The 22,958-nt window shown below is 32.5% G+C and overlaps 1 protein-coding gene across 2 annotated transcripts in view; it reads right to left on the bottom strand.

Moving 5' to 3' along the window:
* Nucleotides 1-22,958, bottom strand: part of MINDY2 (MINDY lysine 48 deubiquitinase 2) — a 114,881-nt gene that overhangs the window by 31,654 nt on the left and 60,269 nt on the right. For both annotated transcript variants that reach the window (XM_074294633.1, XM_074294634.1), the window contains exons 4-5: nucleotides 15,912-16,070; nucleotides 2,819-2,921 (exon numbers count right to left, since the gene is read on the bottom strand). In XM_074294633.1, coding sequence (XP_074150734.1) covers nucleotides 2,819-2,921; nucleotides 15,912-16,070 — 262 coding nt within the window. The remainder of the gene's footprint in view (nucleotides 1-2,818; nucleotides 2,922-15,911; nucleotides 16,071-22,958) is intronic.

The following is a 22,958-nucleotide window of genomic DNA, read 5'->3' as shown; positions in this document are numbered from 1 at the left end:
TCCTCTAATTTATTTATAATCTCATTCTTTATGCCTAGATCAGCTCATCCATCCTTCTAATCATTCCATTTGTTGGTATTTTTTTTTCTTTAATTCTGCTCTGACTTCACTTTCCTCAATCCAATAGTTGGCCATTTCAATTCCATGTTGTCTTTTGCTCTAGAATCCTTTGTCCAAGAAAAGAGTCTCCTAAAAACTATGATAAACTAAAGAGAGATCAATGATCTCAGGAAATAGCAAAAAAAAAAAAAAAAAATTAGAACAATTATCAAAAGACAAAAAAACAGACGAAAATATAACACCTGAAGTTCGAAAAAAATCAAAACAACCCCTGACCCAGAATACAGGTCAAGGAGAGAGAACTTATTAATCAGTGGATTCCCTAAAAAAAAAAAAATAATAACATAACAATAATAATAATAATAATAATAATAATAATAATAATAATAATAATTTAAGCCTGTAAACTAGATTTCAAGAAACTATAAAACAAAATCTGTTCTCTTAGACCTATTAGAACCGGATAAAAAGAATGTAAAGATAAAATGTAAAGGTAAAAAGAATTCAATGATCACCTCTCTGGGAATAGTCTCCAAAATGTCATCCCCTAAATTAGAGCTCCCATATCAAAGAAAAAGTCCTTCAAGCATCTAGAAAGAAATAGTTCTAGTATCAAGGAAACAGGACTGTTCCCAAAAGAAAATAGACACAGGCAAGAGTATGCTGGTAAATGTTTAACAACTAGCTCTCCAGGAAAATTTTAATACACATCAAGCTTTTAAGTTTAGTCTTCATTACTTTCTTAATTCAAACAATCAACAAAGCAATAAAATGAATTGTCATTTGCAGAAGTGCCAATTTCTGAGATTTAAATGATTCCACTGAGAATTTAATAACCAGCTCTTATGAGCTGGTTCCAGCTGGTTTCAGTGCACCTTCAGATAACAGATTTATAACAAAGAATAATTTAAATTTTGAAGCTAATTATATTTATACTGTGTGTGTGTGTGTGTGTGTGTGTGTGTGTGTGTGTGTGTGTGTGTGTGTGTGTGTAAAGGACTTTTAATAAAAGAGAACGTTTCAAACATTTCTAAAAATTTTTTTAAAAAGCTCTATAAGAATTTAAAAATACTAACAAGAGAATCCAGAGGAACCTAAAAAACTAAAGTTATTTGAGTAATTAGCAGTAGTTATTTGATAATTTAACACTAATATTCTAGGAAACAATTATCCCTTGAGAACCTTAATGTCTTCAAAAGGTATTGAGGAAGCTAATAAAAATAGGGATAGAGGCGAAGAAGAAATAAGTTTGATTCTAATCTTCAAGAGAGCAAAAAGAAAGGACAGTAAAAGGAGGAGGTATTCACTAGGGTAGAAAGAATGAAGAAGGCAGTGGAACTTACTATTTCTCACAATGGGGGTAAGAAGAAGAGTATATAAAGATTGAGGAAGGAAGTGGGGAGAAACCTCTTATCTGAAATGAAGAAAGAGTTTGCAAAAGTTTGTATTTCCTCTTGTAATGCCAGAGAAATGAAGGCAAGATAGAGATTAGAGAGTTTTTAATATTTTATTTGAGTTTCTTAAGAGGGAGAGATTTTCTGGGGGCAGATCAGAAGATTATGTACATAATGTAGAGTTTTCTCATTTCACAATGCATAGTGAAATTATTACTGAATAACTTGAGATTGTGGTTTTTTCCTGTGTGCCTGTTTAATACCATCCTGTTTTCTTTTCTTTTCTTTTTTTTTTGTCTTTGGGAAGAAGAGGCAGCAAGCCTCCCCCCAGGGCTGGATTGGACTTGCATCTTAAAGAATTCAGCATCAAATGTGAGATTCCAATGATTTTTATATGACTCCAGAGATCAGGGGAGACAAAGGCAAGGGGTGGCAGTGCAATCTAAACACTGGTAAGCATGGGAATTTCCAGTAAGGGACTATCAATTCCGTCTGACAGGCTGGTGGTAGGACCATTAATTCTGATAAATTGGGAGTGAAAGGGTAGTCATTAGAGACGGAAAGACTGGATATGTAAGAATATCTCTAAGTAACTTATCTGCCTATGGAATGCTAATGGTCAGAGTTCCCAGCCCTATTAAATCAGTCCTAATCATCAGGAAGGGGGTTTGCAACCAGGGGACTGAAGTGGAACAATTCAAGGAAACCGAGGTAGGACAATAAAAGGAAACTGTGGCACAACACTCTCCTCCTTTAGAATGGAAGGAAATTTTAACTTAAGTTTATATAATGACAATAAGTTGTTACCCTGTGTAAAATTTGTAAAGATAATTTTTCATCATTTTCATTACTTGTGTGTCAAATACAATTTTAATTGTATTTTTTTTTACCAAAGCAGGTTTAAAAATAAAAGGATAATTAAATAGGAAAAAATATTATATTCTATCTTCTTGCCTTTTTAAAAATACTTTTTATAGTCATGTAAATAATATTAATTGACTAAGGCCTAATGGCTCAATACTTATTGATTGATACAAATTGTACTGATGTTCTGTCAACAATTATTAAGTATAGAAGCAGCCCAAATAAAAAATAATTAAAAAGCAATTTTAATAACCTCTAGAGAACCTGAATATATTAATGTTAGTTATTCAAAAAGCTATGTGAGAAAGGTGGTCTATAAATTTTAAAGCATTATATAAATCTCAACAATTAGTAAAATTTATTACTAAATTTTCATAAGTATCTCTATATTTATAAGAAGTCTTGTTATTAAATGTTCATTGAAATAATTCAATAAATATAAAAGACTAGATGGCATGGCAAATTATGTTTTAAAAATAAGAGTAATAGCACTCACCCACCTTCACTAACCAGCTCACTGTTGTCTGACTGCTTACAGGAAATTATCTTCTCCACCAATTGGTTGTAGCTGCAATTACCAACTGCTTTCACAATGTCAGTAATCTGGAAGACAAATAACTAACTCACTTATCTTATAAAAGATTAGAGGGAAAGCCATTCTCTCTAATACTGTCAGACTATATAAAAACTCAAGTTAATTTTGTATCAACAATAATTGATTTACTGGTGACAAGCAAAACACTAAAGTCAGCATCAAGTACCTTTTGCCATTTCCTTTCTCACTCACTAGAAATGTTTTCTTCATTTATATTTATGTAGAATGTCTAGGTTATGCAAGATTTTCAAAACCCCAAAAAACCCCACAATGTATGTGTTATTGAATGAAATAAAAAGTAATATTTTAGAAGCTTTATTTAGAGGCTAGCATAATGTTTCAACCTAATTCTTATTTAATTTACCATAACAATGAAAATTTATATTCAAGCAAAGGCTTGCCTAAAGATAATATTAATTTTTAGGCTAACTCTAGTTTTTCTAGTGAAAAATTTAAAAAACTGAGTAAATATCAAATTGCCTACCATCTTCAAAAGAGGGAAAAAAATCTAACTCAAAATCTTATAAATATGAATGCTAAAAATGTTCTTGACATGTAACTAAAGAATAAAAATACTATTTGAACAATCAAAAAAAAACAACAACAACAAATCAAACCTCAGTAAATATTTTATTTTCAATTTGACACTTAATATTCTTTAAAGATTAGCCAAACAAGACTACTAAGTGTGACATTCTCTATCTTGTTTCTATATGCTTCTGTGCAAACTGTTCCTGAATGCTTTGGTTAATCTCCCTCCTTACTTCTGCTTCTTTAATTCTTAAGTTTCTTTTCAAAGCTCAGCTGAGGTACTAAATTTGAAGCAGATTAGATTTTAAGCAGCAGAAGTGAGGAAAGTATAAGAAAGAGTCAACAGAAAGTCATAAAAAAAGACTCTAAGATACTTGGACAACAACTAGAGCCAACAGGCTTTTAGAGACATGAATTATACCAATACAGACACTCTTGATAAAGGAAAATTTAAGGAAGGCATAGCTAGATGAAAGGTAGCTAACAAGTTTTCTTAGGAGAGATATGTAAAAAATAAACAAAAAAAAACCCACTCTGAAGATAATTGGCTATTATGTTATCATCTGTTACAGAAGATAAAATGGAGAAATTCTACAAACACCTTGATAAATTCTTTTAGGTGGAGTCAACATATAAATTAATACTTAGCCATTTCAATGCAAATCTGCCAACAGGGGAAGACAGTAAATATATATATGTGTGTATATGTATGTATATAGTACACGTGTGTGTGTATGGTGTAATATGGTTTAAGATTAAGGAACAAAATCCTAAAAGCCTTATAGAGTATATAGAAGCCCCAACATTCGTTGCACCAGATCATATAACTTTAATAAACATTTGATTGAGATAAGTCCCTCATTGAATAATAGGCCAAAAGAAACAAACAGATCTTAAAAGAACTTCAAGCTATTAATAATCATATGAAAGATTGCTTCAGATCATTCATAATAGAAATTAATATCGGACTTTACCTCATGGATATCAAACTGACAATACGATAAAAGATGGAGAAGAATCAATATTGGAAGGACTGCAGAAGGACAAGAATAATAACGTACTGCAAATAGAGCAATGGTTTGGTTCAAACATTCTGGAAAACAATTTGAAATTATTCTAAATGAATGAATCAAATACTTTGACAAAACAGATCTTGATACTAAGCAAATATTACAGAGAGGTCAAAGATAGAAAAGTATCCTCACATACATCAAAATATTATTTTTGACATTTTTTGTGGCAGTAAATATCAACTGAGAAATAACCTTACAAACTGTGGCATATGTACTGGAATGGAAAGTGATTGTGCCATGAGAAATAACAAATATGATTAGTGCAAAGATAACAGAAAAGATTTACACAAACTGTGACAGTAAAGTATACAGAATCAGGAAAACAATATATTGACTAACTCAAACTGCATCAGTGGAGGAATAAAAAAGAAGGAAAGGGGTAAAGACAAGAAGGAAGAGGAAAAGAAAGAGAAAGAAGAAGGAGCAAAGATAACATTAATTCCCCCTTCCATTATTGCAAAAGTAAGGGACTATAGCTGGCTATTTTGCTGGGTTTTTTTGTTTTTTTTCCTTTTTAAAATTTTTTTCAATTACAAAAATGTAGTTTGCTTGATAGAAAAAAGATAGGGTTTTTTAAATGGTGGAAAAATACCAATTTTAAAAATAATTTGGTTTACCATTCATAACACTGACAAGAGAAACTTCAAAGTACCTGTAACCTTCAAATTCACAAGGAATTAGCAGAAAGGACAATTTTGGATTGTAAGGCTTTTTTTTCCTCCCTGAATTGATAATATTAAGCTGTAATTCACACATACATGTGTACACACACACACACACACACACACACACACACACACACACACACACACGCAGAATATTGCCATTAATCACATCATTAATGAATTCTGGCAAACGCAATGGAAAAATAATCTGCTTTATTTTAGCAATGAGACAAAGCTTACATAACAGAAATGTTTATATTACTCTGAGAACCTACAACTAACTATTCAATTTGTACTTTCTATGACTAATGTTAACTTGCATGCTAGTCAGTAGACTGTATTTTTCTACTTGATTTCTCAAGTAATACAATGCGGTCTTTTGCTATGTAATCTAGTATTTCTAAATTCTAAGTTATTCAGAGAAAAATACAAATATGACCTCACAAATACCATCTCATATAGCTCCAAATGCTATTATGATAGAACATCATTATTGTTTAAAAGATAGTATAAGAATGTTATGGAATATTGTTCTATAAGAAGTGATCAGCAGGATGATTTCGAAGAGGCCTGGAGAGACTTAGATGAACTGATGCTAAGTGAAATGAGCAGAACCAGAAATTTATTATATATGGCAACTGCAAGATTATGTGATGATCAATTCTGATGGATATGGCTCTTCTCAACAGTGAGGCAATTAAGGTCAGTTCCAATTATTTTATGATGAAGAGAGCCATCTACACCCCAGAGAGAGGTCAATGGGAACTGAGTGTGGCATTTTCACTTCTTTTGTTGTTGTTTGCTTGAATTTTATTTTCTTTCTCATTTTTCCCTTTCTGATTTGATTTTTGTGTAGCACGATAATTGTACAAATATGTACACCTATATTGGATTAACATATATTTTTACCATGTTTAACATATATTAGATTACTTGCCATTTAGGGGAGAGGGTGAGGGGAAATTGAACACAAGATTTTGCAAGGGTCAATGAAAAATTATCCTTGCATATGTTTTGAAAATAAAAAGCTTCAATTTAAAAAAGGGGGAAAAAAGACATATCCTACAGAACTTTGAAAAATTAAGAACTAGAATTAAGAAAATGAAAGATGGTCCTATTTTAAGATTTTGAATCCAGAGGTCATATTGCTATGTCTATTTCTATTTCTATAAAAATAACATTCTTAAGCAATTTAACACCGAAAATATTATGCACAAAAAATAATCTCAAAAGTTTAATTTGCAGATAAGACGAAACCTAAGCATCATCGGGAAAAGCTGACCATGCAACTGCGAGAATAATGAATTATTCTGTAGCAACATTATCAATAAATGAATGTGGCAAACCCATGGGAAATTTTTAAACTACCCAAATCATCATTTTGTGTATTCATGAGAAATTCTGAACAAACTTCTTTTAGAATCCTATAATCAAGAAGTAAGATTGTAAAGAAAGGCAGAATGAATTTCTGCCTTTACAATTTCAGAGTGTGGAATACCTAGATTCAAGTGCTTATTTGGATAGATCCTGATTTTTCATTTAAAAGGCAAATTAAATTAGCAAAGGAGGTTAAAGGCAAAAACTTTTGATTCTTAAGTGAATTGTATTTATATTTCTAAGACACTAAATATGACCATTTTATACTCAAGTTTTATGAAACACTATATTTTGTATCCACTTTTTATTTTTCCATATCTCCTGTTGGTGAAATGAATATCAAAACATCTCAGTTTCTTATTTGGTTTTGTCTTATTTCCTAATGTGAATGAAAATAATTTTTCTACCTTATGTTTTTGTTATTTGTATTTTGTGCTTTTGTGTACAGAAATCTGGGGCCAAAGGTTTTATTGATTGTTTCTTTACAGATTTTTATATCTCCTTTGAATTTCTGGGTGATTCTACTGGTGTTCTTCTGTGAATGCAGTTACTCTATGTAGTCTAACCCTATTGAATAGAAAAAGGAAAAATATGAAAGAAAAAAATTGCCACATACACAGGAGAGGATTCAAAATGTAAGATAATAAATTTCCATTTCAAGAAAGTCTACATAATAAATGCTATACATTGTGTTCAGAGCTGTCCATCTTTTCTTTGTTTCCTTGTAGATTTTCTTTTGTTCTGTTGTGCACTTTTTACTTTATTCTTTTTTTTTCCTTTTCGCTCTCTCCTCTCAAAAAGACTACAATTAAATGTGGATATATTTACATATCATTCACACACATACACATATATACATACACATCTATCTACAATCATTTACAAATACATATTCATATATATCTGGATAAGGCTATACTATACTTGTTTCTCCGTTTCTCTGAAGGTGGATAACATCTTTATTCATAAGTCCAATGGACTTTCTAAATGGATTTTCTAAATCCATCAACTCAATCTCCTACACCTAACAATATTACAACCTCACACTATCTAGTTATTTTAAATCGCCTAAAACAATAATGATTAATATGGCTGATACATAGTATGGTTGCCTTGTTTTTCTCTTTTGATTATATCTATTTTAGTTTTAACTTTGTCTGAGATCATGGCAGAAACTAGGCATGGACCCACATTTAACACCACATACTAAGATAAGATCAAAATGGGTCCAAGATTTAGGCATAAAGAACGAAATCATAAATAAATTAGAGGAACAGAGGATAGTTTACCTCTCAGACTTGTGGAGGAGGAAGGAATTTGTGTCCAAAGGAGAACTAGAGACCATTATTGATCATAAAATAGAAAATTTTGATTACACCAAATTAAAAAGTTTCTGCACAAACAAAACTAATGCAAACAAGATTAGAAGGGAAGTAACAAATTGGGAAAACATTTTTACAGTTAAAGGTTCTGATAAAGGCCTCTTCTCCAAAATATACATTGAATTGACTTTAATTTATAAGAAATCAAGCCATTTTCCAATTGATAAATGGTCAAAGGATATGAACAGACAATTTTCAGATGATGAAATTAAAACTATTTCCACTCATGAAAGAGTGGAAATCACTATTGATCAGAGAAATGCAAATTAAGACAACTCTGAGATATCATTACACACCTGTCAGATTGGCTAAAATGACAGGAACAAATAACGATGAATGTTGGAAGGGCTGTGGAAAAACTGGGACACTGATGCATTGTTGGTGGAGTTGTAAAAGGATCCAAAGGAGAGCAATCTGGAATTATGCCCAAAAAGTTATCAAAATGTGCATACCCTTTGACCCAGCAGTGCCACTACTGGGCTTATATCCCAAGGAAATACTAAAGAAGGGAAAGGGACCTGTATGTGCCAAAATGTTTGTGGCAGCCTTTTTTGTAGTGGCTAGAAACTGGAAAATGAATGGATGTCCATCAATTGGAGAATGGTTGGGTAAATTATGGTATATGAATGTTATAGAATATTATTGTTCTGTAAGAAATGAACAGCAGGAGGAATACAGAGAGGGTTGGAGAGACTTGCATCAACTGATGCTGAGTGAAACGAGCAGAACTAGGAGATCATTATACACTTCAACAATGATACTGTATGAGGATGTATTCTGATGGAAGTTGATATCTTCAACATAGAGAAGAGCTAATCCGATTCCAACTGATCAATGATGGACAGAATCAGCTACACTCAAAAAAGGAACACTGGGAAATGAGTGTAAACTGTGAGCATTTTTTTTGTTTTTCTTCCCAGATTATTTTTACCTTCCGAATACAATCTTCCTTTGCAACAACAACAATAAAATTCGGTTCTGCACATATATATTGTACCTAGGATATATTATAAGATATTTAATATGTATGGGAATGCCTGCCATCTAGGGGAGGGGGTGGAGGGAAGGAGGGGAAAAATTCGGAACAGAACGGAGTACAAGGGATAATGTTGTAAAAAAAAATTTTTTTTTAAATTACCTATGCATATGTACTGTCAAAAAAATGTTATAATTATAAAAATTAATAAAAATAAAAAAAACTTTGTCTGAAATCAATGATTGCTACTTCTGATTTTTTCCTAATAAATTTTATTATTGATTTAACAAATATCTCTTTATGTATTTATGCATATCTCTTATTTCTTATCTGTGTTGATTCCTCAGCTTTACTTCCACCTATACCTAGCTTAGGTATTATTTAATCTACTTCTCTCCTTCAAGGATTCCTTCTAATCTTATCTTCTCTTGCTTATAGGCCCAGTGTTCTATCTACTACTCCATCTAGCTTCTCCTCTCACCTTTACTTTTCCTTTTTATCCCGTTGACATTAATCTATCCACCCCATCCTATCCTCATACTCTTCTATAGCTCCTCTTTATCCTGTTCTCTCCCCCTCTTATTTCTTTATAAACATATATGTGTATATATGAACTTGTTATTTTTATATTTTATGCTATGCTCCAGAAATCCAAAGCCTGTTCTTAGACACCATTTTTCTTAAAGAAAAATATGTGTGTATGTGCACATGCATGTATGTTTCTAAAAAGACATTATCTTAAAAAAAAAAAAAAAAGACATTATCTTCCTAACATCTGTTGATTTATCAAAAATGCTTTTCGTAAATGGTATAGTACATAAAGCACCAGCCCTAAAATCAGGAAGACTTGAGTTTAAATCCAGCCTTAGATACTTAATACATCCTAGCTGTCACTTAACCCCAACCCCAAAAATTAATTAAATAAATAAAATGCTTTTCTTGTCTAAAAGTCCTTGATGTTAATCAAGAGCAGAGATTTAATAACATATGTTTAAGATTTTCAATTTTTTTTTTTCATAAGATTTCTCTTTTTTTTAGCAAGGCTTTCTGAATTCCTTCGGGCAATTTAATTTGGGCTCATGCAAATTCCCCTTCTGTTTTTGTAGAGAGCCACAGATAATAGGGAAACTCTCAGTGAGGTATAAGAACCATCAGAGGGAACCTGCTGACAATGTCTGGTTTGACTCCCCACCTCCCTTTGATGCATCTCATCCTTCCTGAGAAGTCAAGGGGAGTGTGACCACCTGTGTTCTACAAGCAAGGGATACTTACAGTAAGAAGAATTTACATATTCATAGCAAGGTGCTTATAGTTAGCACATGCTCAGTGTGCTATAGTAATGTAACCGTACTAAGGTATTTAGGGGCTAAAAGAACTTGAAATAAACAGACTCCATCTTTGAACATCCTCGTGGGTCTCCTGCTTCATCATTTCTCCATTAAGACCAAGGACTTGTGCTGGTCTTGACATCCTCCAGGGAGTTAGTCCAAACAGTATATTTTGGCACTCCAGAGTGGGGGCTCTAAAAAAGCATACTATATTTTGGCATCTCAATTCGGGGGCTCTAGAAAGCACACCACATCGTTTTATAAATATTATAGTATTATAAATCTTTGGTTTTAGAAATATCTATAAATATTTAATCATGTATTTAATACACACTCTGGAAAATAATAATGCTTTTATTGTTATAAGGATTCAGGAAGTGGTCATTAGACACAGTTAATTATTTCTTTTTCTGAGCATTATTTTTCTCATCTAATAGTATCTGCAGATCTATATCATCATTACTAGAGGAAGCTTTTCCTCCTCTTTAGGAAAAGTCTCAAAATTATGATTCAACTTTAAATATTCATCGATCCATCTTCCTTCTCTACATCACATTTATCCACATTCCAACCTTCTGACACAGATCTGGTTTACCAGTACCCCATCAACTTAATTTTCTTCTTTGCCTTCACACAGATTCTCCTCTGATGCTGTTTTCCACCTCCCTTCTAATTATCAGTCCATTCTTGCTGATAATATTTAGAATGGAGAGGTAACCTTTCTGCTCCTTTACCTTATTTTCTAGAAGGGAGGCTATATGGCATGTAACAACTCATTTGACTATGGCAGAAATACTAAGAGAAAGTGCAGATAACTGAAAAACTGATGTTTTCTCTATTGAATGAATATATATATATACCAAAAAAAAAAGTCATAGAAACTTAGCATTTAGCACAGTATCTGGTAGTAGATAAAACTTGTTACTTTTTGATCTAGTGACTTCATTGATAAGAATTCAGAGAATCACAGAATTTTAGTGAATTAACTTACATCAATTGGGAAGATCACACACAAACACACACACACACACACACACACACACACACACACACACACTTTTTAAATATGCACAAGTATATGCATAAAACTGTAGTTAATCCAGTGGGAAAGCACTGACATTAAAGTAGATGAGGAAATGTTGCAGAAGGGAGGATTTAGGCTGAGTTTTGAAGGACCCCAGAGATATTCAGAGGCAGAGATGAAGAAGGAGAACATTCCAGGCATGGCAGACCACCAGTGGAAAGATAAAAGTGGAAAGACAGTTTTGTGTATGAGAAAGAATAAGGAGGACAATATCATGAGTTCATGTAGAACAGACAGTAAGATGTAAAAAGCCCAGAAAGGTAGGAAAAAGTCAATTTAGGATGAACTTTAAAAGCCAAACATAGTATTTTATATTTGATCCTAGAGACAGCAGGAGTCAAATCTGTCCTTTAGGAAAACGACTTTGACAGCTCAGTGAAAGATGGAACATAGAAAGCAGAGACTGCAATAGTCCAGGAAGAGGTGATAAGTGTCTGTAAGAAGATATTAGTTTTGAGGTTAGAGAGAAGGGAACATATTAAAAAACATAAAGTTAGAAATGACAAGGCTTGACAAAGAATGTGTGGAATTTGAGTATGACATTGAAGTTGTGAGGCAGGGTAACTGGAAGAACAAGAAAGATGGAAAGAATGTAGAGAAAATGGGAGAAAGATAAGTTGTTTTGAACCTACTGAGTCTGAGATACAGATGAACAAAGGCCAGGAAACATAAGCAAAGACTATAATAATAGTAGTCCAGGCAAAAAGTGAAGTGAACCAGTAGGAGGGTGCTAAATGTATGATAGAATATCTATATCTATATCTATATAGATATATATAGATATAAGATGTAAAGATAGAGATAATAAAATGTAGCTATACATTGGATATGTGGCATGAATATGATTAAAGTGTCAAGGATGACATTGAGGTTGTGAGTAAGAGTGACCAAGAAAATAGTGATGTTCTAGACAATAATGGGAAAGTTGCTGATAGTGGATGATTTGGAGGGAAAGATAATGAGATTTGTTTACAAAATTTTAAATTTGAAATGCATGTGGAATACCTAGTTTGAGATGTCCAAAATATGGAAATCTAGTTGAGAAGAGAGACTAGGGCTACATATACAGACTTAATAACTACCTGTATAAACATGATAATTGAACTCATGGAAGCTGAGGATCATCGAGAAAGATAGTACAGAGGAAGAAGGGGAATTCCAGGATAGATCCTTGAGGAACATCATCCATGATAAATGTTATAGTTATAATTTGAAGGAAGATCAGAAAAAAGAGACTGACAAAAATAAGTGGTGAGGGGCAGCTGGGTGGTGCAGTGGATAGAATATTAGCCCTGGAATCAGGAAGACCTGAGTTCAAACCTAGCATCAGCATTTAGTAGCACTTAAGTAGCACTTAATCCTGACTGCCTCCTCCTTTGCCCTCCTCAAAAAAGAAATGAAACAGTAAAAAAAAAAAATTAGGTAGGCAAGAGAGAACGCTGGCATTAATGTAGATGAGGAAATACTTGTTGCTGAAGGAAGGATTTAGGCTGAATTTTGAAGGACCCTAAATATATTCAGAGGTAGAGCTGAAGAGGGAGAGCATTCCTGGCATGGCAGACCATCAGTGGAAAGGTACAGTGTTATGCACCTAGGCAAAAGCAATGTTATGAAAATCTAGAGATGACAAAATATTTAGGAGAAAAAGTAACAGACTGTACCAAATGGTACAGAGAATCATTTTAATCCCTTTTCCATGTGACAACCCAGCAAATACATGAAGATGACTATGATTTTTCGCTTCTTTTCTCCAGAAAAACTCTTTCCAGTTTTTTTGTTTTTTGTTTTTAACTAATTCTAATATGCCATAGATTTGAAGTCCTTCATCATGCTGGATGCCTTCCTCTAGATCAGGAATGAGGAACCTTTTTTTCTGCCAAGGGCCATTTGGATTTTACAATATCATTTGTGGACCATTAAAAATTGTCAAGTTAAAAATTCAAGCAGTGGGAGGTTGTTATATCTAGCTTTCAACTCATCAGCATTTGCAGTTGCCTTGACAGGTTCAGACCAAATAATTTCACAGGTCTTATACAGCCCAATGTCTGGACATTCACCACACCTCTGTTCTAGATGCTCTCTAGTTTCTATTACTTCCCATTATATTTTAATGACAATGGTGGAAATAGAAGCAGATAGATTTAAAGCAAGAAAGTATGGTGAGGAAATGAAATTAAAGAAGAGAGATTGTTGGTTGGAGAAATTAGGCAGGGAAAAAAAGAGACATGATGATTAAACATTTTTTTTTTTTTTTTGAGATGGAGGCCATGTGAAGATCAAGTCAGTAAAGAGTCGAAGAAACTGAAGATTTTTGAAGCATTTCATGTTAGAAAAAGAATGACGAGGTAGGAGTAGATTTTTCAAGCTGGCAAGGAATGAAATCTGCAAAGCATACAGAAGCTTTAAATTTTTTTTTTGAGGAAAGATAAAAACTTTATTCAATAACCAAGATCTTCACATTTATCATCTCTTATTAAAAAGACTTCTTAATATTCCTGCCAAATCCTATTCAACTCAAGTAAGTCATTGTTTTGGCACAAAGGTTTCAGATTTCACAATGTCAATTTTTACAAAACTGAGCTTACTGGTATAAGTAGTTATTATAACTAAATGATTTGTGGAATAGTTTTAACCTATTAATTAGTACAAGTTAGAAAGATTTTTTGGTTTTAATATAAATTTTCATCTGAAAATAAATGGCCAGGCACTGTATACATTTAAGTAATATTATTGAAAAGTATATTGGCACAATTATTGCAAAAACAAGGTTTATCAAAATGTTAACATAACATGGGATTCTATATTATTATAGATTTCATTGGTATAATATATGTACTACAGTTGCACTCACATCAATTCTCATTAGCAATAGTTAAGTGAGCTTTGTTTTGCCTACTCTAATTGCTAGGATTTAAAACTTCAGAAGTTGTGCATTTTGTGTATAACATAATATGGCACAATAATCATTATAATAGCCCAATGACAACCAATGTAGATTTCTCCCCCGCCTCGTCTGAGGCAATTGGGGTTATGTGACTTGCCCAGGGTCACACAGCCAGAAAATGTTAAGTGTCTGAGGACAAAAGTCCTCAGTATAGTATGTATATAGTGTCTGAGGACAAAAGTCCTCAGTATAGTATGTATGTGTGTGTGTATATATATATATATATATATATATATATATATATATATATATATATATATATATATATACACATACTATACCAACTAGCTGCCTCCCAAGGTATATATAAAAATAAGCTTAACAATTTTTTCTATTTTTCTATATTCATAATATTTTTATTAATAGATTTATAATTTTGTGTTATATTTTAATATATCAGTATTAATAATACCTAATTTTAAAACTTGATAATTTTTTTAAAAACTAAAAGAGATGAACTATATTGGTAAGAGGAGACAACTGTGGAAAATGAGTTAAATTCAATATTTGAATTAATAACAAGCTAATACTATATTAAGGAAGCACTTGAAAAAAAGGGGGGAAAACAGGGAATCTTTGATTCTTGGAAAAACAAAACTTTAGGTTGAGAAAATTCAAGCTGAATAAAATAGAATTTCTTAGTAAAGGAAGAATTGAAGTTATCAGCTGAGAACATAGATTGATTCTGATTAATAAATGCCTAACAGAAACTTTTAAACATATCCCAGGTATCTAGAAAAATATGAAAGTTTAACATTAAATTTAGCTTTATATTACTCTTATTTCTAAATTATGTTTCTGCCTTCACAATTCAACAATCCAGTATGGCAAAATTACTATAACATAGAAGTCATTTGCTATATTTGGCAACTATAACATACTTTATTATATCAGTCAAGTCTCTAAACTGACACAGATACTAGTTCAAATTTCATATTTAGCTTCCAAACCAACTATAATGTCTAAAACACGTAAGTGAATATGGTTTCTTTTCACTAGGTTACATAAGGAGTTATAACAGAGTACATGAATTCTATTTCTTTCCTTTCCTCATGTGAAAATGTTGTATTGGTGGTATTAAAGACTATATAAAAATGCCTATATAACCCAAGGTAAATCTGACAACATTTATATACTGTACCATAAAACTCTAAAATGTAGTCCTCAAATTGAAGGACCCCTCACCTCTCACCAGAACTATTTTAATTGTACCCTAACTGGTATTCCTATATCAGATTTTTCCCCCTCCAATATATTTTTCAGAGAATCAGAATTTTAAAGCTTCAATGGGTCATCAGAGACCATATCCCTCACAACTGACCATAAATATTTGTTAATTTATTGCACGCATAATTCTTCTAGCTCCACATCCCTCCCATCCCTAGTCTATTAAGCTGCCTTTCAAAGTCTTCTCATATATTCAATGTTACTACCAAAATGAACTGCTCTTACACTCACCCATCTTGGAATAAACATATCCTCTCTATCACCATCTCTCCGAGATAAAAAAACCATTCTTTGCCTTATAGCTCAAATTAGATGCTAACTCCTCCATGTAGACTTCTCTAATCCTGTTTAGCTAGGTATGATTTCTGCCATTATCAAACTTCTGATTGCATTTTAGATTGTTCTGCTTACCTGAGGGTCCACTAACCATCCATGGTACAATGGAATATCAAGAAGATCAAACACAATGCACTCAGGTGTATATTCAAATGTTCGGACACCAGTAAATTTCACATTTACATCCAGACCTGTCTGTAGTTTGTGCAGAATTGCCATAGCATCACTCATATTCTGAAAAGAAAAGAAAAAATACATGAAACCAAAAGCCTAACAGTTGCTTAAAGTTAAGACTGTCTATTTCAAAATATCTATATAGCATACTTGCAAATTAAATACTTGGCTAATTTAAGCACTTATTTAAGCAACTTAACCAACATTTCTAATATATGTTCAAATACTTTGCTCTGAGATCTCCTTTCAAAAAGTTTATATATATGTGTGTATGTGTGTGTGTGTGTGTGTGTGTGTGTGTGTGTGTGTGTGTGTGTATATAAAATTGGATTATCCTAAAAAATCTTTAAATTCTTATCAATAAAATTTGGGACACAGAAATGGTTATTTTGTTGACATTTGCATTAGAAAAAGAAAAGAATTTGAAGTTGTCTTCCCAGACACTGAATAATCCCAAACTAAAATACTTTACTGACTAACCCGAATTGCAGTAAAGGTAAGAAGACAGAAAACAATGAAGTACACACAAGCTCTAAACAGCAAAATCTGCTGTTCTGAACTATGGAGCTGCTGCTTACCTGCAGTTACCAGGTAGAATCTAAGGCAGAAGAACAAACATTTGAGATGGAAGAGAGAAAATGGGCATGCTCTTAGTGCTTTAAATTCTGCAATTAAAAGCATTTTGTGAACCCTCAGAGCACTTAACAAAAGTGCTCTAAGCAGACAAGTCTCTTTTTAGCCTTTCATTCTCATCTTGCTTTTCCAGTCTCTTCTTTCTCCTAGAAAGCCCCAAAGTAAAGAAAGGATTTAAAGTTTGAAAGGCTTCAAAGACTGGGGTGTGTACCAGCTCTTGGAAGTTAGCAGGGATCTTAGCATTTATAGTCCCAGTCTGTATCCTAGTTGCTAAGTATCATGATGAGGAATGAGATTTGCAGCCCATAAAAGTAGCCTCAGAATTACCCTGTGCTCATACACAGATACCACTTGGCTTTCAAAGGAAGATGGCTGATTGGCCAAGTAAGTCGCTTCTGTTTTTTGGGTTGGGGCCTCTTCACAGAGTCCTATAAACAAGGGAAACAACAATGCCAGATATAGTCTGAGACACAGAATACTATTCTATCCCACTAATCAGTTAAAGCTTTAAAGAATCCCCTAAAGCACTGCAAGCATAAGATTAGTCCTGAGAGGTTATAGGCAGTAGTTTTTAAAGAATTCCTTCTATAGAACTCCTTTACTTCTACATAGAGCAAGGACTCTTACCTATGGTCTACTAATCAGATTTATTTAGGATCCATGAACTTGAATAAAAAATAAAAAATATATGTTTTATTTTTACTAAACTCTAATTGAAATTTAGCACTTCCTGTAATTATGAGTGTAAGTAAAAAAATCATTATGCTGAGAAAGGGTCCATAGGTTTCACATTACTGCCTTGAAAAAAGTTAAGAAACCTTTATTTAGAGTTTTGAGCCAGTGATTTAAAAAAAAAAAAAAAAAAAAAAAGAATCTTTCTGAAACCATCCCCTTCATTTTTTCTTAAAGCACAAAGATATCCCATCACTTTCATATATCATAACTGATTTGACCATTCTCCAAATGATGAGAAAATTTCCTCAGTTTCCAATTATTTGCCACCACAAAAAGAACTGCTATAAATGTTTTTATACAAAGAATTCTTTTTCCTTTCAGATACAGATCTAGAAGTGGTATTGCTGAGTCAAATGCTTATTATACACATGTTTATTGTAGCCCTTTGTTCATACTTCTAAATTATTTTCCAGAATGCTAGACTACTTCACAGCTTCATCAGTAGTAGACTAATGTACCTATTTTTCCAAATCTTCTACAGCACTTGTCATTTTATTTCTCTATCCTATTAGCCATTCTGATGGGTGTGAGATGTTATCTTGATTTCTCTAAATAATAATGATTTAGAATATTTTTCCATATAACTGCTGTTGATACCTTTCATTCCTTTCTACTAAAATTGCTCATTCATATCTTTGACAAAGTGTCAATTGGGGAAAGGTTTTTATTTTTATACTGGCTCAGTTTTTTATATAGTTGAGAAATGAGAGCTTTTATCAGAGAAACTTGTGGCAAAATCTTCCCCCCTTTCAAGTTTTTTTTTTTTTTAAATTTTTGCTGCATGGTTTTTACTTGTTTGCAAAAACTTTTAAATTTAATGTAAACAAAATTATCCATTTTATCTCCCATGGACCTTCCTATCTTTTGTTTAGTTATGAATTCTTTCCCTATCCATAAAGCTGACATGTAATTTTTTTCCCACACTCCCCCAATTTATATTATTCTATCCATGTTTCTCCCCAATTTGCCAATCCTCCTTATAAATGTGGATGACTAAATTCCAATAAGAGACTAACCAGAAACTGACATAGCTAAAAGTACTTCTCAATTTTTGTGTTATAACCCTATTGATATATATTGGTCAATATACTACTTGCTTTAAAAGAAAAAAAAAGCAAAAAATAAGTCACTTTAAAAGTGCAAAAAAAAAAAAAATACAGGTCTAATCGATGTTTTCTTAATATTTTGATCACATTTACAATGTTGCTAATAAATTTGAAATCACTATATGACACAACTGACTCTGCTTCTAAAAGTAGTATTCAACTAGTATTGAACTCAATAAAAATGAAATATTTGGAGGGTACACGGGTAAATGTTTTTAATTATCTATAGTTACCGAGCTAATTTACCTTCTCTAATACATAAGCTATATGATGTCAAGCATCAAGCATCCTGAATATATATATATTTGTACTTTTCCTCATTCTCTTGAATAATAAAAGGGTGAGTTATACTCATACGCTGCCAATCACTTTTCAATTGTTACCTTTGTAATTTTATCCCAAGAGGTACTAGTTTCCTGAATTTGATCAAATTATTGCAAACTGTATTCCTATTTTCCTCAATCAACTTGGGTTCATTCCATGATTACTGAGAATCTTTTTAATAGTATCAATACATTTTAGATGAATATACAGGCAGAAACTTGTGTTAATTAACATTATAACATTGGCTTTTATATATTACCTGCCAGCTTAGAGCTGCTCTAATTTGCTATTGTGAATTCAACAAATTTGTATTTCTATCAATTTAACAAAGAGACCATTCTTTGGTACACTTTTTAGGGTCTACAACTATATATAATGTTAAAATAATAACAAAATGTAACTTTCCAAATTGTGTTTGCATGATGGAGTTATTTCTTTTTAATGCCTGATCTCCATGTAACTGGGATATGACACTGTCAAAATGATGTGTCAAAGTAGTTAGTGGAGGGAGAATGAAAGGAGATAGAAACCAGAAGATTTGATTTTAAGCCACAAAATTTTTTTTTTAAACTTAGGGATCTTTGAAAGACCATGTAGAATGAGTGAGGTATTACAGGACTGGGAAATGTTAATAATCTAAATTTCCAAAAAAAAAAAAAGTAGACACTGAAAACTCTAGGCCAAAAAAAAATGACCTCTATTCCTGGCAAAATTCTAGAATGTATTTAATATTAAATGAACATGTTTTTAATAAAGCTTTTTATTTTTCAACACTGATGCATATAGTTTTCAACATTAACCCTTGCAAAACCTTGTGTTCCAAATTTTCTCCCTCTCTTCCCCCTGCCTCCTCCCCTAAACAGCAAGATACCCAATATATATCAAACATGTGCGATTCTTTTATATATATTACTACATTTATCATGCTACACAAGAAAAATCAGATCAAAAAGGAAAAATAATGAGAAAGAAAAAAGCAAACAACAACAAAAAAGTGAAATACTATGTTGTGAGCTACATGTAGTCCCCACAGTATTCTCTCTGGGTGCAGATGGCTCTCTTCATCACAAGACCATGGAACTAGCCTGAATCAACTTGCTGTTGAAAAGTCATGTACATCAAAATTGATCATCATATAATAATTTTGTTGCTGTGTACAATATTCTCTCACTTCACTTAGCATCAGTTCGTGTCTCTCCAAGCCTTTCTGAAAGGATCCTGCTGATTGTTTCTTATAGAACAATAATATTCCATTATAATGAATATATTTTATAAACATTAAAATGCCATATTCATGTTTATTGTCAACTACAGAATGTTTGTAAAGATTTAAAAAGGGAAATGCTATTTAGTAAGCTAACAAGGCCTTATTATAAGGAATAAATCATGTCATGCAAACCTAATTTCCTTTTTTTGGATAATTACTCAGTTGTTATATTAATGAAATGCTAATTATATCCAAGTTTGAGCAAAGTTGCTAACATAATCTCTGATATTATCCTTATAGATAAGACATACAGAGAGAGAAGACAACACAGATTAAGGAGATTTAAAATTGGTTGCATGACTGTGCCAAAAAGTAGATATTAATGGACTGATATATACTTGAAGGGAGATGGAGCATTGAAAGGCTCTGTCCTTAATTATGCTGTTTACAAATGTTCTCAAGCAAAATGGATGGCATACAACACAAAAGAGTCAGAATCAAAAAAGATATTGTGAAAACAGTCACATAAACACAGTCTTTGGTGGAACTTTGAATTGATCCAAATATTCTAGAAAACAACTTGGAAGTATGTCTAAAAGTTAACTAGATTGTACATACTTTTGATAGTGTATAGCAATACTACTACTAGGCTTAATTCACATAGAGATCAAAGAAAAAGAAAAGGAAAGAATGTTTTTAACAGTTTTTTTTTTCCCCTAGCCAAAAAAAAAAAAAAAAAAAAAAAAAGTAGAAACTAAGAGAGTTTACAAATGATAAAGTGCTTTCAAAGAATAAGATTTACAAATGTTTAAATAAACAAGTTCTAGTATATAATAGTATATTATTGTCCCATAAGAATGATGAAAAGGATTGTTTGACAAAGAAGCCTAGGAAGACATGTAGTAAACTGAGACCAAATGAAGTGAACAAAACCACGAAAACAAGTTTTACAATAGTATTGTAAAGAAAAAGAACTTTGAAAGACTTAAGAATTATGTTTAATTACTATTTCTAGCCATATGAAAAGTTGCTGCAAGTCATTATTAATCAAAGAAATGCAGATTAAGACAACTCTGAGATACCACTACACACCTGTCAGATTGGCTAGAATGACAGGGAAAGATAATGCAGAATGTTGGAGGGGATATGGGAAAATTGGGACACTGATACATTGTTGGTGGAATTGTAATACATCCAGCCATTTTGGAGAGCAATTTGGAACTGTGCTCAAAGAGTTAACAAACTGTACATACCCTTTGATCCAGCAGCATTACTACTGGGCTTATAACCCAAAGAGATCTTAAAGAAGGGAAAAGGACCTGTATGTGCAAGAATGTTTGTGGCAGCCTTCTTTGTAGTAGCCAGAAACTGGAAACTGAGTGGATGCCCATCAGCTGAAGAATGGCTGAATAAATTATGGTATATGAATATTATGGAATGTTATTGTTCTGTAAGAAATGACCAACAAGATGACTTCAGAAAGACCTGGAGAGACTTGCATGAACTGATGCTGAGTGAAATGAGCAGGACCACGAGATCATTAATACTTCAACAACAATATTATATGATGATCAATTCTGATGGACGAATCCCTCTCCAACAATGAGATGAACCAAATCAGTTCCAATAGAGAAATAATGAACAGAACCAGCTATACCCAGGCAAAAGAACTCTGGGAGTTGACTATGAACCACTACATAGAATTCCCAATCCCTATATTTTTGTCTGCCTACATTTTTGACTTCCTTCACAGGCTAATTGTACACTGTTTTAAACTCCGATTAGTTTTGTACAGAAAAATAACTGTTTGGACATGTATACATATATTGTATTTAACTTATATTTTAACATATTTAACATGTATTGGTCAACCTGCCATCTGGGAGAAGGGGTGGGGGGAGGGAGGGGAAAAGTTGAAACAAAAGGTTTTGCAATTTGTCAATGCTGGAAAATTACCTATGCATAAAATTTTTGTAAAAATAAAAAAAAAATGACAAAAAAAAAGAATTATGTTCAATTAATACTAAGTGTAGTGAGTAGAACCAAGAGAACATTATATACATCAATGACAAAATTATGCAATGATCAAGTCTGATGGAAATGGCTCTTTTCAACAATGAATTGATTCAGGACAATTCCAATAGACTTGTGATGGAGAGAGGCATCTGAATCTAGAAATAGAGCTATGGAAATTGCATGTGGATCACAACATAGTATTTTCACCTTTTTTGTTGTTGTTTGCTTGCTTTTTGTTTCTTATTTTTTTTCCTTTGATCTGATTTTTCTTTTTTTTTTTTTTTTTTTTTTCCTGAGGCTGGGGTTAAGTGACTTGCCCAGGGTCACACAGCTAGGAAGTGTTAAGTGTCTGAGACCAGATTTGAACTCGGGTCCTCCTGAATTCAAGGCTGATGCTCTATCCACTGCGCCACCTAGCTGCCCCTGATCTGATTTTTCTTGTGTAGCATGATAATTGTGGAAATATGTATAAAAGAATTGCACACGTTTAACATATATTAGATTACTTGCTGTCTAGAGGAGGAGGTGGGGGGAAGGGAGGGAGAAAAATATGAAATACAAGGTTTTGCAAGGGTGGATGTTGAAAACTATCTTTGCATGTATTTTGAAAATAAAAAATTTATTATTATTTTTTTAAATTGTGTTCAATGAAATGATAAACCACTAATTCCAGAAAACTGATGATAAAGTATGCTACTCATCTTCTGACAGAGAAGTGGTAGACACAATATGCAGAACTGGACATATTTTTAGCCATGGTCAATGCAGGAATCTGTTGTTAGAGTTTTATTTTTCTTTATTTCTGCTTATTATTTTTTTTCAGAGTTGGAAGAGAAGCATGACTATTGATATGGAAAGAAGGAAGGGAGACAGAGGAATGAAGGGAAGAAAGAAAGAAAGAAGGGAAGGAGGGAAAAGAGAAAAAAA

Source organism: Sminthopsis crassicaudata, chromosome 2, assembly GCF_048593235.1.
Source record: "Sminthopsis crassicaudata isolate SCR6 chromosome 2, ASM4859323v1, whole genome shotgun sequence".
NCBI classification, from domain to species: domain Eukaryota; kingdom Metazoa; phylum Chordata; class Mammalia; order Dasyuromorphia; family Dasyuridae; genus Sminthopsis; species Sminthopsis crassicaudata.
This window is presented reverse-complemented; position numbering and strand designations above follow the sequence as displayed.